This window comes from Dendropsophus ebraccatus, chromosome 2 (genome assembly GCF_027789765.1).
Source record: "Dendropsophus ebraccatus isolate aDenEbr1 chromosome 2, aDenEbr1.pat, whole genome shotgun sequence".
Taxonomy (NCBI): Eukaryota; Metazoa; Chordata; class Amphibia; order Anura; family Hylidae; genus Dendropsophus; species Dendropsophus ebraccatus.
In genome coordinates, this window is record NC_091455.1 from 16,035,049 (window position 1) to 16,052,302 (window position 17,254).

The 17,254-nt window shown below is 45.4% G+C and overlaps 1 protein-coding gene across 3 annotated transcripts in view; it reads left to right on the plus strand.

The window, feature by feature from the left end:
* DNAAF11 (dynein axonemal assembly factor 11) overlaps window positions 1-17,254 on the plus strand; it is a 47,715-nt gene that overhangs the window by 12,175 nt on the left and 18,286 nt on the right. For all 3 annotated transcript variants that reach the window (XM_069959819.1, XM_069959821.1, XM_069959820.1), the window contains 6 exons: window positions 1,070-1,242; window positions 3,143-3,372; window positions 6,260-6,430; window positions 10,038-10,115; window positions 13,894-13,959; window positions 14,172-14,241. In XM_069959819.1, coding sequence (XP_069815920.1) covers window positions 1,070-1,242; window positions 3,143-3,372; window positions 6,260-6,430; window positions 10,038-10,115; window positions 13,894-13,959; window positions 14,172-14,241 — 788 coding nt within the window. The remainder of the gene's footprint in view (window positions 1-1,069; window positions 1,243-3,142; window positions 3,373-6,259; window positions 6,431-10,037; window positions 10,116-13,893; window positions 13,960-14,171; window positions 14,242-17,254) is intronic.

The following is a 17,254-nucleotide window of genomic DNA, read 5'->3' on the forward strand; positions in this document are numbered from 1 at the left end:
GGGTATAAACCCACACACCGTATACACAGCAGATACGCAACAAATACGCAGCAAATACGCAGCAGATTTGTTGGTACAGATTTGATGCTGTGTTCAGTTATTTAGATATAATCTGCTGCGTTTTTGCTGCGTATTTGCTGCGTGTTTGCTGCGTATCGCAGCAGTAAATACGCTGCTTATACGGTGTGTGGGTTTATACCCTTAGGGTACAAACACACACAGCATATACGCTGCGATTTACTGCTGCGATACGCAGCAGATACGCAGCAGATTAGATCTAAATAACTGAACACAGTATCAAATCTGCTGCATATCTGCTGCGTATCTGCTGTGTTTGTTTGTACCCTAAGAATGAATGCCAGCAGAGTGGGCCGGCCCGGGACTAACACCCCTAGTGCTCCGATCCACCCACAGCTGGGCCATCCCTACTAATGAATGTAAGCAGAGTTGGCTGGGTGGGACTACCACCCCTAGTGCTCAGGTCAACCCCCAGCTGATCTGTCCCTTCTATTGAATATCAGCAGAGTGGACAGAGTGGTACAGCTGACATGCATGATGTTGCCTAATTGCTGGTTTACAGCAGGAACCAAAATCCTGCCGCCGCTATATCTTATGGGCCATCCGGACAATCTAATGATCGTTACGGGGAGCTGCTCCCCATCCACTCTCCCCCCCCCCCCCCCCGTGTGTGTGTGTGTGATACGGCCCATGTTGGCAGTCTGCTGTCTCCTATTACAAGGAGCAGCCAGCAATCCGTCACTATCGCCATCAGGATTATGGTTCCTTTTGTAAACCAGCAATCAGCTGACATTGTGCAGTAATGGGCCAAGTAATCGCATTGTGGAATAGGTGAGTCGCTAGAGAAAACAGCAAGAATGTAAATCAATAACCCCCCTCCCGTAAAGTAGGAGCGAACAGCACCTCACAGTACTCCTTCAACTTTAAGACGTTGACCAAGCACCTCTAGGGGTGTTCATCCACCTCTTAACGCTGTAGGAGTACTGTCACCATCCTACACATTTGCGGTTACTTCCCATTGCTCTGTGTAACCTGTATTTCTGCCCCTCAGGCTGTGAGTCTCTACAGAAGTTGGATCTGACGGTGAACTTTGTGGGGGAGCTGTCAAGCATCCAGAGCCTTAAACACAACATTCACCTTCGAGAACTTTACTTGGTTGGGAACCCCTGCGCACAGTATGACGGCTACAGGAAATACGTTGTGGCTACTCTGCTGCAGCTGAAGGTACCGTCCCAGTGAGAGGGGATGATGGGGGTTATAGCCACAGGGAGCATGGACTCTGCAGCATGACAGCTTTTAAGCTACTAAATTACAAGGGACCGGATAAGCCCAGGACCACTATAGGCATTCAGACTGATCAGGCTCATATTCCTCAGGCTGTATATGGCTGCTTCCTGAAACAAAGCATTACATTGGGGATGGAGAACTCCCAGCCCTCCGCCCCAACTGTGGATTAACTACAATTCCCATCATGCATAGACAGCTAAAGGTTTATCTGTCCAGGCATGATGGGAGTTGTAGTCGGGGGCGCCGCAGGTTCCCTATCCTAGCATTACATGGTGCTCATTGGATTCAGTGAACAGTCTGCCTTATGGAGGAGCAAGAGCTGCACTTTGCATTACGAGATGAGGGTCCTAAACGTAGCGCTGCACTGTATTACCATATAAATGTAACCTATAGTCACCTGGGAATGCCTGTTGCTATGTAGCGGTGCTATTTAGTGGATGCCAGTGGTGTATATTACATTACAGTCCAGAAATCAGCATTTCCTTCTCTTACTGCCACTGATTTACATGGAAATTGCTTCTCATAAAAGATGCTTCCTTCTGATATGTGAGAATATTTGCTGTAATCCCCGCTCCTATGATAACTGGAGAGCTGAGTGTATATCACTGCTATCTCCTGAGTCTTATGATCGCCATTATGAACATTATATATATACACACACACACAGACATCTGCGGGAGAAAAACAGCTTCCTCCTCACTCAGAATGAGAACGAGTCTGCATCGAGCGACAATTTACTGCAATAATACTGAATAGTCACAAATCTCTGCTGTCTGTCTTCCCTTTCCCTAATACAGAAATGTATCTATATATCCCTTATCCTTATCATTATAGCAGTTATATTCTTGTGTATAGGAGCAGTATTATAGTAGTTATATTCTTGTATATAGGGGCAGTATTATAGTAGTTATATTCCTGTATATAGGGGGCAGTATTATAGTAGTTATATAGGAGAGAGAGTCTGAATTAGCACCAAAGTCTAAAGTCAAGTCATGCGTACCCACGAGCTAGGATATGTAAAGTGAGGATGCCGGGCTAACGGTGTGCAGCATAGGGGTGCAAAGCTATAGCAGAACAGTAAATCCAGTAGGGAGACAAAAGAAGCTTGCACTCACCAACAAATCGCTGCGGTATCAGTCCGTTTTATTTCGTCTTGATAGACATGAGTGGGGAGGGGAAGTGAAGGCAGGGGCGTCCGATGGCTACAGCCGTTTCACGTGACTTATCACGCCTCTTCTGGCCTGTGACACACAGGCCAGAAGAGGCGTGATAAGTCACGTGAAACGGCTGTAGCCATCGGACGCCCCTGCCTTCACTTCCCCTCCCCACTCATGTCTATCAAGACGAAATAAAACGGACTGATACCGCAGCGATTTGTTGGTGAGTGCAAGCTTCTTTTGTCTCCCTACTGGATTATAGTAGTTATATTCCTGTATATAGGAGCAGTATTATAGTAGTTATATTCTTGTATATAGGGGGCCGTATTGTAGTAGTTATATTCTTGTATATACCTGCCGTATTCTAGTAGTTATATTCTTGTATATAGGGGGCAGTATTATAGTAGTTGTATTCTTGTATATAGGGGCATCATTATAGTAGTTGTATTCTTATACAGTAAACAGTGATGACATTCTACCTGTTATAAAAAACTTCTGACTTGTCATAGAGCTTGTATATTTTGCTCCTCCTGAGTTATGTTGCTCCCAGTTCAGCATAGTTTGAGGTTTGGTAGTTGTGCCCCTGTTATTATTGTTACGGTAAGACGTCTGCTGCGATAATTATTTTCTCCTTTCTCCTCCTATGGGAGCTGAGATTCTGACTTTGTTTTGTCTGCAAGTGGCTGGACGGGAAGGAGATCGAGCGCTCTGAGCGGATCCAGGCTCTGCAGGATTACCAGCAAGTGCAGCAACAGATCAGAGAACAAGAGGCAGCTTATCAGCTGAAGAGAACCAGAGAGCGACAAGAGGCCCAGAGCAAATCCTCAGCACAGCAGAGCGCCAGCCAGCAGGTACCAGGCAGGAAGCCTGGCTACGATGGACGCTGGTATACCGACATCAGTAACACATTGTACGTTCAACCGCTACTGTCTTGTTTCCTCTATCTATGCGGGGAGGGGGGATTCTCTTAAATGGAGATTGAAAAGAGGGAAAGGTTTATATGGTGCACATAGCAAGATCTTGCACTCTGAATCTTTTTCATCCCTTATATAATGCTGATGTTAGGAAGGCAGGTTACGATGAATTAGAGGGATAGACAGTAAAGGGGACAGTTATCAAGACTGGTGTAATAAATAAAGCCCCACCCCCTGTTTCCTGGCCGGATTTACTAAGAGTTGTATGCCTCTTAGTAAATCCATACTGCCCTGTGCATGGTGCAACAAATCTACCCCTGCCAAGCCGCACCCCCTCCCCTCGCCTGCCCATTAGGCGAGCGGGGGTTGCGGCTGGCATACACCTGGGGAAGACAAGAATCTGTGTCTTCCTTCTGGCGTACGCTAGGGGCGCAAGCTTTAGAAATCCCCCCCAAAGACTCTGACTGCAGGATCAGACTACACAGAGTTCATTTGTTGTCTGTTACCATGGAGACACATAGACCCACACAGAAGAATTATTAGTGAAGGTTTTTTTTCATAGTTGGATGCATTGGAATGATAAAATATTGGTTGTGAGGATAGACATGGCCTGTAAACCACAATATACTAAAAGGACTGAAGATCGTGCAAAAAGAAAGGATGAATAAGTTTGTGCTCTGCGGCTTGAGACATCTCACATCTCCGCTGCAATTCCAGTCTCCCAAAGTCTGATCACCTTATAATACAGCAGATTGGATCTCAGGACGGGAACATTTACTTGGCCGCTTTTTCAGCTCTTAGGAAATTCCCCACAGAGGGAAGAAGTCGTATCACATGGGAAACTATAAATGATGCGACGTTTCTGCAGTCAGGCCCATCTGTCTGCTTCAGTATCTTCTACTTGGCGACTCTTCTGTCTCCATGTTGCATTGAGATGAACCAGTTACGCAGTCAGCAGACAGGTGATCTGGATATTAGAGAATGATTTATGTATACCCCATATATCCTGCACCATTATGACATAGCCTCCCTCACTGGATGCCCAATGTGTGATGACAGGTAATGGGTCCTCCAATAACAAGCATTCTTATCGGTCTCTGGGGGGCAGGAGCTGGGTCTACCTGGGGGGCAGGCATTGTTATGGGGTCTCTGGGGGGCTGACCCTGTTATGGGGTCTCTCTAGGGGGCAGGAGCTGTTATGGGGTCTCTCTGGGGGGCAGGTACTGTTATGGGGTCTCTGGCGGGCAGGCACTGTTATGGGGTCTCTGAGGGGCAGGCACTGTTATGGGGTCTCTGAGGGGCAGGCACTGTTATGGGTTCTCTGGGGGGCTGGCACTGTTATGGGGTCTCTGGGGGGCAGGCACTGTTATGGGGTCTCTGGGGGAAGGCATTGTTATGGGGTCTCTGTGGGGCAGGAGCTGTTATGGGATCTTACTGGGGAGCAGGCACTGTTATGGGTTCTCTGGGGGGCAGGCACTGTTATGGGGTCTCTGGGGGGCAGGCACTGTTATGGGGTCTCTGTGGGGCACTGTTATGGGGTCTCTGTGGGGCAGGAGCTGTTATGGGATCTTACTGGGGGGCAGGCACTGTTATGGGGGTCTCTGGGAGGCAGGCACTGTTATGGGGTCTCTGGGGGGCAGGCACTGTTATGGGGTCTCTGGGGGGGGCAGGCACTGTTATGGGGTCTCTGGGGGGCAGGCACTGTTATAGGGTCTCTCTGTGGGGCAGGCGCTGTTATGGGATCTTACTGGGGGCAGGCACTGTTATGGGGTCTCTCTGGGGGGCAGGCACTGATATGGGGGTCTCTCTGGGGTCCCTATAACAGCTCCTGCCCCCCAGAGAGACCCCATATCAGCGCCTGCCCCCCAGAGAGACCCCATAACAGTGCCTTTCACCCAGAGAGACCCTATAACAGCTCCTGCCCCCAGAGAGACCCAGTAACAATGCCTGCCCCCCAGAGAGACCCCATAACAGTGCCTGCCCCCCCCAAGAGACCCCATAACAGCTCCTGCCCCTCCAGAGGAACCCTATAACAGCTCCTGCCCCCCAGAGGGACCCCATAACAGCTCCTGCCCCCCAGAGGGACCCTATAACAGCTCCTGCCCCCAGAGGGACCCCATGACAGCTCCTGCCCCCCAGAGGGACCCCATGACAGCTCCTGCCCCCCAGAGGGACCCCATGACAGCTCCTGCCCCCCAGAGGGACCCCATAACAGCTCCTGCCCCCCAGAGAGACCCCATAAGAGCTCCTGCCTCCCAGAGACCCCATAACAGCTCCTGCCCCCCAGAGGGACCCCATAACAGCTCCTGCCCCCCAGAGAGACCCATAACAGCTCCTGCCCCCCAGAGGGACCCCATAACAGCTCCTGCCCCCCAGAGGGACCCCATAACAGCTCCTGCCCCTCAGAGAGACCCCATAACAGTGCCTACCCCCCAGTAAGACCCCATAACAGCTCCTGCCTCACAGAGACCCCATAACAGTGCTCCACAGAGACCCCATTACAGCTCCTGCCCCCCAGAGAGACCCCATTACAGCTCCTGCCCCCCAGAAGGACCCCATAACCGCTCCTGCCCCCCAGAAGGACCCCATAACAGTGCCTTCCCACCAGTGAGACCCCAGCGCTGTATACTAATATGTAAGAGAGTGTGTGTGTGTGTGTGTGTGTGTGTGTGTATGTATATATAAATATATATATATATATATATATATATATATATATATATATATATATATATACACACATTGTAGTAGGGACTACTATAGCTATATAGCAGCAGGCAACCTATCTGCAGTACAGCGTTTTATTATGTGATTTCTCAATCCAGGAGATACATGGCTACTTTTATTCTTATTTATAATCTGTACTTTTTTGATATTTTTCAGACCCAAATCTGCAGAAAACAAAGAGAACTGTCCTGAAGTGAACCCAAAGGAAGGGGATGAAAAACAAGAGGACGATGCGTTCTGGCAGGAGCCGTCACATTATACGCCAGAAAGTAGATTAGAAACTCACCGATACATCGAGGAAAAACGCAGATCTAAGGAGAGCAAGAGGTAGAGATATGGGCTGTGTCAGCTGGATACTTATTACCATCCTCTGCCTGTACCTCTAACCAGGGGATATACATTATATACAAGGGACAGCGTAGGCTAGCTATGGCCAGTGAGACACAAGGAGAGACAGCAGAGCTGATATCACATTATATAGACGGGTCCGCTGTGTAGTGGACCAGAGAGGTGATGTAACAGGGTGGGAGCTACAGAAAGGCCTCACAATCGGTGTGAAATTTTAGAAAGGTTCAATGTCCAGGATTTGAGAAATTGTAAAATTCTAGTTAAAGGAGAAGTCCAGCGAAAATTTTTATGAAAGTATTGTATTGCCCCCCAAAAGTTATATAAATCCCCAATATACACTTATTACAGGAAATGCTTATAAAGTGCTTTTTTCCCTGCACTTACTACTGCATCAAGGCTTCACTTCCTGGATAACATGGTGATGTCACTTCCTGGATAACATGGTGATGTCACTTCCTGGATAACATGGTGATGTCACTTCCTGGATAACATGGTGATGTCACTTCCTGGATAAAAATGGTGATGTCACTTACTGGATAATATGGTGATGTCACTTCCAGGATAACATGGTGATGTCACTTCCTGGATAACATGGTGATATCACTTCCTGGATAACATGTTGATGTCACTTCCTGGATAACATGGTGATGTCACTTCTCGACTCCCAGAGCTGTGCGGGCTGTGGCTGCTGGGGAGGATGATGGCAGAGGGATGCTCAGTGTCCCTCCAGGTTGCTGTGTCCCTAAGTGTGCCTCTGCCATCATCCTCTCCAGCAGCCACAGCCCACACAGCTCTGGGAGTCGGGAAGTGACATCACCATTTTATCCAGGAAGTGACATCCCCATGTTATCCAGGAAGTGACATCTCCATTTTTATCCAGGAAGTGACAATGGTGATGTCACTTCCTGGATAACATGGTGGGACTCCGCTACGGCCGCTGAATGGCTGAGCTGCCTTGAGACGCCACATCTCGTGCGGCCGCTCACGCAGGAAGCGGCTGCGGGACAGGTGTACAAAGCGGCGTGATCCAGGCACCAGCGATGGAACCGGGGAGGTAAGTGACCTCCAGCGTCCATAACCACCCCCTCTGAAAAATACCCCCGGGCTGGAGTACCCCTTTAAAGGGGTAGTGCGGCGGTAAACAATTATTCACAGAATAACACGCATTACAATGTCTGTGAATCGCCCCCTTCCCCGTGTTCCCCAACCTCCGCCCGTGTACCCGGAAGTGTGGTGCATTATACATACCTGATCCGTGTCGCGCCGTCCGCCATCTTATGCCAGGACGTCATCTTCGGACAGCCGGCCGAAGAGCTTTGACTGTCCCTGGTGTCGGCCGCCCTCTGCAGCGTCACCAGATGCTCAGCTGCGATTGGCTGAGCCTAACTGTGCTCAGCCAATCGCGGCTGAGCATCTGGTGACGCTGCAGAGGGCGGCCGGCACTAGGGACAGTCGAAGCTCTTCGGCCAGCTGTGCGAAGATGACGTCCTGGCATAAGATGGCGGACGGCGCGACACGGATCAGGTATGTATAATGCACCACACTTCCGGGTACACGGGCGGGGGTTGGGGAACACTGGGAAGGGGGCGATTCACAGACATAACATACATTACAAAGTTGAATAACTTTGTAATGTGTGTTATTCTGTGAATAATTGTTTACCGCCGCACTACCCCTTTAATGTTTAATATCTGATATTCTGAAACACTCCATGTTCAGCCTGCTTCCAGGGACTACCCCAACATATAAAAGAACTTTTGACAAATGTGCTGGTTCCTGGCCTCTCTAGGCTCCAGTGCTGTTCTAGCTGTAACAGGAAGCTGAATAATAATTGTTCAGCTTCCTGGCAACTCTGTGCACTGATCATAGGGATGATGTAGGGAGGGTATAGAGAGGATTGTGCTGCTGTGCCTGCCTCTAGTGCACAAACTCGGAGTCTGTGTTTTCTACTAGACATTTTCTAAGCTTAGCGCCTTAGTTCCAGATTAAAAAACTTGAAGAAGCATGAAGACAGTAAAAAACAGTTTTCACCTTACAGCTGAGAGTAAGGGCCTGTTCACTTCACCTGATGACAACGTGGTTTGTTCATCAGAAAGAATACTAAAGCCACACAATCTTAGTACCGAAAGCCCAGCTCCCATTGACTTTACTAGGAGGCAGGGAGGCTTCTTTTCTGTGTGGTTACACGCTGAAGCTCCCCTTGAAGAGAGTGGACGTTTTAGAGCATGGCCCCTCCTCGTTGACCATGGTTCATACAGAGCCAAGTGCAATGCTGCCCACAGGTGCAGGTTATGCTTGTGTACATCGGGCCCTTAGAGTAATTTTGCCCTTGGGGTCTTACATTTGCCTATTTTTCCTGCTTCCAACATCAACTTCAAGATCATTGGCCCCAGGGTCACCAGATAATCCACGATACTTTACCTCTTTAAAGGGATGCTCCAGTAAAGAAATGTTTCTTTCAAATCAACTAAGTGTATTCAGGACATAGTTAAATAGAAAAAAATATATACTCAACCCCCTCATTCCCCTGCTGCACCCCCCACTGTTCCCCTGTTTATCTACACTTCCATGTTCATGTATCGCACAAGACCCTTCCTTAGCCAATCAGTGGCTTCAGTGGTGTCCTGTCTTCCAACTGATTGGCTGAGAGAAAGATCCTTGTGCAAAGGAGACACCAGGAAGTGCATCACAGCAAGAGACAGCAGGAATAAGGTTGGGGTAAGTTCCCCCCCCCCCAGTTTAAGGGTATGTTCACACAGAGTAAAACAGGGGGAATTCCGTGGCGGAACTCCCTGTGGCAGAATCCCGTCTGCCTCAGTTCTTTAAGTGGAGAGCAGAGGGGCGCGCGGCACCCCATTGACGCAATGCAAATTGCAAATTGCAACAACGGCTGTGATTTATACAAAACATATGTTGTGTGAACATGGCCTAATATTAAAGTGACTATATAGGGATACAGAATTATAGTGTCTATATAGGGATACAGAATTATATTATAGGGTCTATATAGGGATACAGAATTATATTATATGGTCTATATAGGGATACAGAATTATATTATAGTGTCTATATAGGGATACAGAATTATATTATAGGGTCTATATAGGGATACAGAATTATAATAGGGATAAAAAATTATATTATAGGGTTTATATAGGGACACAGAATTATATTATAGTGACTATATAGGGATACAAAATTATATTATAGGGTCTATATAGGGATACAGAATACAGGGTCTATATAGGGATACAGAATTATATTATAGGGTCTATATAGGGATACAGAATTATATTATAGTGTCTATATAGGGATACAGAATTATAGGGTCTATATAGGGATACAGAATACAGTGTCTATATAGGGATACAGAATTATATTATAGTGTCTTTATAGGGATACAGAATTATAGGGTCTATACTGTATAGGGATACAGAATTATAGAGTCTATACTGTATAGGGATACAGAATTATAGGGTCTATACTGTATAGGGATACAGAATTATAGGGTCTATATAGGGATACAGAATTACAGAAAATGATTTTTCTTTTCCCTCTGTTCTGTGTTGTTTTTTTTTTCCTCCAGTGAAGACAAAAAGAAAGTAAAACCAGGGCGGAGGCTGATCACCGAGGACGGACGCGCTCTGAATGTTAATGAACCCAAGTAAGTGGTAAAGCGAAAGCGCCAAGTGAATGAAGTTTGTGTGCGGCTTTAATAACCGCCTGTTGTGCGCGGAGCCCCATCCACAGTCCTCCATACAGAAACACATCTGACAGATCTGCAAAATAGCGCGGCGGCAGCGGCTCCAGCCTCACTGAGTTTCCCCGTTAATTATAGCCGCATCCTGGAAGCAGGCAAGCGAGGAATTATCATTCACTGTAAACACTGATGTGAGAGAAGAGAGTCCCTGCCGCTTCATGGGAAGTTACATCTCACAGCAAACAGAAAAGAACATTTGGCAGATTGATATGTTACAACGCAGTGCGAATGTAGAACGTAGAGCGCAAATTAGTAGAGGTTATTTATAGGACTGCCTGTCCTAATCTCATATATGGTGATTACTATCCAACTAGTTCCTCATTATTGCCTATAGTCAATGGTTAATATTGTACTACTATCTTGTACATAGGGGAAGTATTATAGCAATTCTATTCTTGTATATAGGAGCAGTATTATAGTAGTTATATCCCTGTATATAGGAGCAGTATTATAGTTGGTATATTCTTGTATATAGGGGCAGTATTATAGTAGTTATATTCTTGTATATAGGAGCAGTATTATAGTAGTTATATTCCTGTATATAGGAGCAGTATTATAGTAGTTATATTCCTGTATATAGGAGCAGTATATAGTAGTTATATTCCTGTATATAGGAGCAGTATTATAGTAGTTATATTCCTGTATATAGGAGCAGTATTATAGTAGTTAAATTCCTGTATCTAGGGGGCAGTATTATAGTAGTTATATTCCTGTATATAGGAGCAGTATTATAGTAGTTATATTCCTGTATATAGGAGGCAGTATTATAGTAGTTATATTCTTGTATATAGGAGCAGTATTATAGTAGTTATATTCTTGTATATTGTATATGGGAGCAGTATTATAGTAGTTATAGTCTTGTATATAGGAGCAGTATTATAGTAGTTATATTCTTGTATATAGGAGCAGCATTATAGTAGTTATAATCTTGTATATAGGAGCAGTATTATAGTAGTTATATTCCTGTATATAGGAGCAGTATTATAGTAGTTATATTGCTGTATATAGGAGCAGTATTATAGTAGTTATATTCCTGTATATAGGGAGCAGTATTATAGTAGTTATATTCTTGTATATAGGAGCAGTATTATAGCAGTTATATTCCTGTATATAGGAGGCAGTATTATAGTAGTTATATTCTTGTATATAGGAGCAGTATTATAGTAGTTATATTCTTGTATATAGGAGCAGTATTATAGTAGTTATATTCTTGTATATAGGGGCAGTATTATAGTAGTTATATTCTTGTATATAGGAGCAGTATTATAGTAGTTATACGAACTGGAGAGAGTGGAACGGCTGCACATCCCATCCATGGCTGATACTAATGCCGCTAGGCCTGTATTAAAAATCAACACCAGAGTGTCTGTATATGAATTGATCAAGCCATATTGCCCCGTGTACCACCGCGCAGGTCCTCTGGTCCACACGGGTCCCTACGCTAACTCCACACAGTGTCGGTCAGCGACCGCCAACCCCGCAAAGCGTGCACATGCAGGAAAGGGAGGCCATGGAACGGCCCTGCAACCCCAATGTCACAGGACCAGACCCAAAAAGCCCCACCAAAACCCAGCCAGCACCACCGTCGGGGAAGGCTGTCCCCAAACGACACAAGTATGGATATGGTATTACACTTACCATTACTGCTCTCACAGAATGGGGAAGACACAGGGTCCAGACATGTGAGCACAGACATATCCCGCTAACCTTGGTCATGTGGGTCTTATAAAGGAGTGCTAGCCGTTCAGAGAGGGAGAACTGTGCAACACGAACTGGAGAGAGTGGAACGGCTGCACATCCCATCCATGGCTGATACTAATGCCGCTAGGCCTGTATTAAAAATCAACACCAGAGTGTCTGTTTTGGTGTGGCATTTTTGGGTCTGGTCCTGTGGCATGGGGGTTGCAGGGCCGTTCCATGGCCTCCCTTCCCTGATTGTGCACGCCTGCGGGGATGGTGGTCGCTGACTGGCACAGTGTGGACTTAGTGTAGGGACCCATGTGTATCAGATACCTGCACGAGGTACATGGGGCAGTGTGGCTTGATCAATTCACATACAGAATTCTGATGTTTTTTATGCAGCCGAGAGGTACTAGTATCAGCCATAGGTGTGAGGTGCAGCACTCTTTTTCTTCCCTGAACCATTATAGTAGTTATATTCCTGTATATAGGAGGCAGTATTATAGTAGTTATATCCCTGTATATAGGAGCAGTATTATAGTTGGTATATTCTTGTATATAGGGGCAGTATTATAGTAGTTATGCGGTTCACGGGGCAATATGGCTTGATCAATTCATATACAGACACTCTGGTGTTGATTTTTAATATAGGCCTAGCGGCATTAGTATCAGCCATAGATGGGATGTGCAGCCGTTCCACTCTCTCCAGTTCGTGTTTCACAGTTCTCCCTCTCTGAACAGCTAGCACTCCTTTATAAGACCCACATGACCATAATTAGCAGGATATGTCTGTGCTCACATGTCTGGACCCTATGTCTTCCCCATTCTGTGAGAGCAGCAATGGTAAGTGTAATACCATATCCATACTTGTGTCGTTTGGGGGCAGCCTTCCCCGCCGGTGGTGCTGGCTGGGTTTTGGTGGGGCTTTTTGGGTCTGGTCCTGTGACATTGGGGTTGCAGGGCCGTTCCATGGCCTCCCTTCCCTGCATACACGGTGTGGAGTTAGCGTAGGGACCCGTGTGGACCAGAGGACCTGCGCGGTGGTACACGGGGCAATATGGCTTGATCAATTCATATACAGACACTCTGGTGTTGATTTTTAATACAGGCCTAGCGGCATTAGTATCAGCCATAGATGGGATGTGCAGCGGTTCCACTCTCTCCAGTTCGTATTATAGTAGTTATATTCCTGTATATAGGAGCAGTATTATAGTAGATATATCCCTGTATATAGGGGCAGTATTATAGTAGTTATATTCTTGTATATAGGAGCAGTATTATAGTAGTTATATTCCTGTATATAGGAGGCAGTATTATAGTAGTTATATTCTTGTATATAGGGGCAGTATTATAGTAGTTATATTCTTGTATATAGGAGCAGTATTATAGCAGTTATATTCCTGTATATAGGAGCAGTATTATAGTAGTTATATTCTTGTATATAGGGGCAGTATTATAGTAGTTATATTCTTGTATATAAGAGCAGTATTATAGTAGTTATATTCCTGTATATAGGAGGCAGTATTATAGTAGTTATATCCCTGTATATAGGAGCAGTATTATAGTTGGTATATTCTTGTATATAGGGGCAGTATTATAGTAGTTATATTCTTGTATATAGGAGCAGTATTATAGTAGTTATATTCCTGTATATAGGAGCAGTATTATAGTAGATATATCCCTGTATATAGGGGCAGTATTATAGTAGTTATATTCTTGTATATAGGAGCAGTATTATAGTAGTTATATTCCTGTATATAGGAGGCAGTATTATAGTAGTTATATTCTTGTATATAGGAGGCAGTATTATAGTAGTTATATTATTGTATATAGGAGCAGTATTATAGTAGTTATATTCTTGTATATAGGAAGCAGTATTATAGTAGTTCTTCTGCCCCTCATAATATTTATCTGATTGATGATACTATTTCTATCCGATATAGATGTAATTAGTCATTAGATAATCTTCCTTTCTCCTGATTTTCGACCCTCTAATATACAGATTGGATTTCTCTTTGGTTGATGATGAGGAGTACCATCAGTTCATTTTGGACCTGGGGATTTACAGGTAGGTTTACTGTGTGTACAATTATCTTAACATACTATATAACATGTTTATCCATTGATGTAACTAATTCTAAGAGCCATACATAGATATAGTAATGCAATGAGCCATAGAGTAGGATGGGAACCCTGTCAGAAAATATGTTCATGTGCATGTGGGTTTTTGCCTTTTTATATGGCAGTACTTACTTATAATATGTGACTGCTTTCTTATAGATACATGGACACCTCTCTTGTAGATGTAGATGTTCAGCCTGGCTATGTAAGAGTCCTGGTTAAAAACAAGGTAATTACAGAGAGAAATAATTCATCAAAACTTAATAGAGTTGTTAAAACTACGCAGGTGCACGCGGCTATCGCTGAAATACAGAAGCGAACAAAAAAAGTACAGCAGATCTCTGCAAAGGCCTTAGCTTTATATATACAGACGATAGATATTTATATATTGCAATACTGCTATAGAAAATAATTAAGGACTCTTAGCATACCATGTGATCAAATAGTGTGTACCACCACGATACAGTGACCTCAGGGGGATGGACCCTACACTATAGATATGCTTCTCCTGGGCTAGCAATAAGCCTCCCTGCTTGAAACCTGATGGGTGACAAGACCCTATACTGTGTCCTCAAACAGAAAGTTTCCATATCATTAGAAAATACTTTTAAAATGTTGCAGACAAGTGAAAAGTTTAACCGGTTGAGGTCTGAGTGTTCACACCCCCACTGATATGTAAAATAAGCTAGGAGAAGCATGCAGTTTTGCGCTTCACTCCCCATCTTGCTGTGTTTTCCATCTTTCTACAACAGATGAGCTTCATAGACTTATAATGGGGTTTGTCTAGCACAGTGAGACAGAGATCATAGCCGGCTCAGGAGAGAAGGACTTAGCCATGTGCTTCTCCCTGCTCCCATTTTAGTGTTCATTGGAGGGTTAAAGGGAAAGGAATCTAAACTTCTGATAACTTCTTATAGCGCACAGGGCTTAGGATGAAGGTAAGTTTGTTACTTTCATCCTCTGCGCTTCTTTTGTGCAGTTTGTAATTAAATCATGAGGCTAATAAGATGGTTTGGTGCACTGGGGGCGGCCCATCCCCCCATCCTTCTCGCTCTGCTGGTATTCATTAGGAGGGGCGGGCAGAGGGCTGATCGGAACACTTGGGGGGGTGGTAGCCTTTCCCCAGTGCACCAAACCGCCTTACTAGCCTAGAGATTTAACTCCAATCTGCACATAAACAGCGCTGAGGATTAAGGTAAGAGACATACCCTCATTCTAAGCAGCTGTGCGCAATAGGAAGCTATCAGCAGGTTAAATAGTTTGATAGCTTCCCTTTTAAAGCGTAACTGTGATTTAAATGTCACTTTTCAGAAATCAATAAGTATCAATAGTTCAAGCTATTTTACTAAACTCTGTAAAAGGTTTTATTAAGCAAAAGAGTTTTATTTTCTACTCAAAAAGCTGTTTTCCTACCCCCCCCCCCCCCCCCCACACACACACTTAAGAAACAGCTTTTCTGTGTCCATTATGCTCTATGGAGAAGGAAGGGGGCAAGGGGGATGAGTGAGCATGGTGAGGAGAAAAGGCAGCCCTGCACAGCACACATATGCAGTGACCTTTCTGGCCTCTGAAAAATAGTGTTTTATGTGCCCAGACCGCCTGCAAACTGTACAGCTGCTTGTCTCCTCTCCCTGCTCACTCATCCCCCTCTGCCTCTCCCCCCTCTATAGGTTATAATGGACTCAGCAAACCCGTCTTCACTTTCCTCCTCTGTAATGAATACGGCTTTGCCTGATAATGTACAGATAAGAAATGGGCGGAGGGGGGGGGGGAGTGATAGCTTTTTTAGTACAGAACAAGGCTTTTTAGCCTAATAAAACCAATTACAGGGTTTCTTAAACTCACTTGTCCTTTTGATTTCTGCAAAAAAAAAAACGTGACGTACATGACTGACCTCAATGTGATGTACTATTTTGCTGCATTCATGACCTAGGAAAGCTATAGCAACCGATGAACACCATAGACCCCAGTATCTCCATTAAATAGTAGCAGAGAGCAACTGAGCATGTGCAGACGGGTTTAATCAAAGATCAATTTCGTAATCAGGGACAAAAGTTTGCAAATCAGCTCTTCTCTTCCCCAAGAGAAGACTGTCTGATTCTAACCTGACCGGAGCTGGAGGCCCCCCCATCTGAAGACAGCTGCTACATACAGAGACTGGAGAGCTATTCCACATACTTATTTTCCTGCAGTGCACCATGGGAATAGTTGTTTCTGTGCACCGCTGGGTCTCGTCAGTAAGAAACAACATGGCACTATAAACCTAGTTGGAATAAATAGGAAATGTGCCGTGAAAGCTCAGATAAATGTCTCGTCTCTGCTCCTACCGCTCACTGGGGAATTGAGTTACAGATTTATTTGGTATCTGCCATATTGCGCCGCTTACTTAATCAATCACCCGCGGCCCCCGTGGGGGATATCACCGTCATCCTCATTACATCAACCTGAGTGACAAAAAGGCGAGGTTTTCTGAGGTCAGGCAGAAAAAGTTGCAGAAACTTGTGCCCAGGCAAGACACCGCTGTAACATAGTGCAGTATGAAAGACATCAACTCATGCTCTGAAATCCTCTGTGCTGCTGGAGACCCTTCTCCTTTTAGCAGGTAACTCTCCATCCTCGCTAACATCATGTCTAATGGCGTATTCACACCTACAGATCTTTTTTTTTTGTAAATTGGTGAAACAAAGCCAGGAATGGATTTGAGAAGAGGATAGATCTCAGTCTTTCCTTTATGACCTGTTCTCTGTTTATAGTCTGTTTCTGGCTTTGGCTTCAGTGATTGCATTGGAAAATCCGTGTAAGTGCAGCCTTAAGCACCTATTACACTGGCAAAGTTGTCAGCTGTCAGCGCTCGTTTGCTTCCTGTTCACGGGTAAGAGCCGTGGGGGGGGGGGGGGGGGGGGTTGTGACGGGAAGGGCTGCAGGGGGCTGTGGGGGAGGGGGGGCTGCCTGGGTGGGGCAGCCCATAGAGGATAGTGGTGGTCTGCTTCCGCCGCTTCTATTCCGCGGAGCGTCAGCTGATCGTTGACTTCTATTACACTGCCTCCTACAATATCAGAACCTTCCTTAGGGTGCCTTCACACCTACCGGATCCACAGCAGATCTCACTTCTGCGGATCCGGTATCAATTCACCCCTATGATAGCACATATTTGCAGCAGGATTGACATCCCGCTGTGAATATGTGTTTTAACTCCCTGGTGCCCGCAGCCCTGCCGTCGCATCCCCCATCCCCGGCGGCGG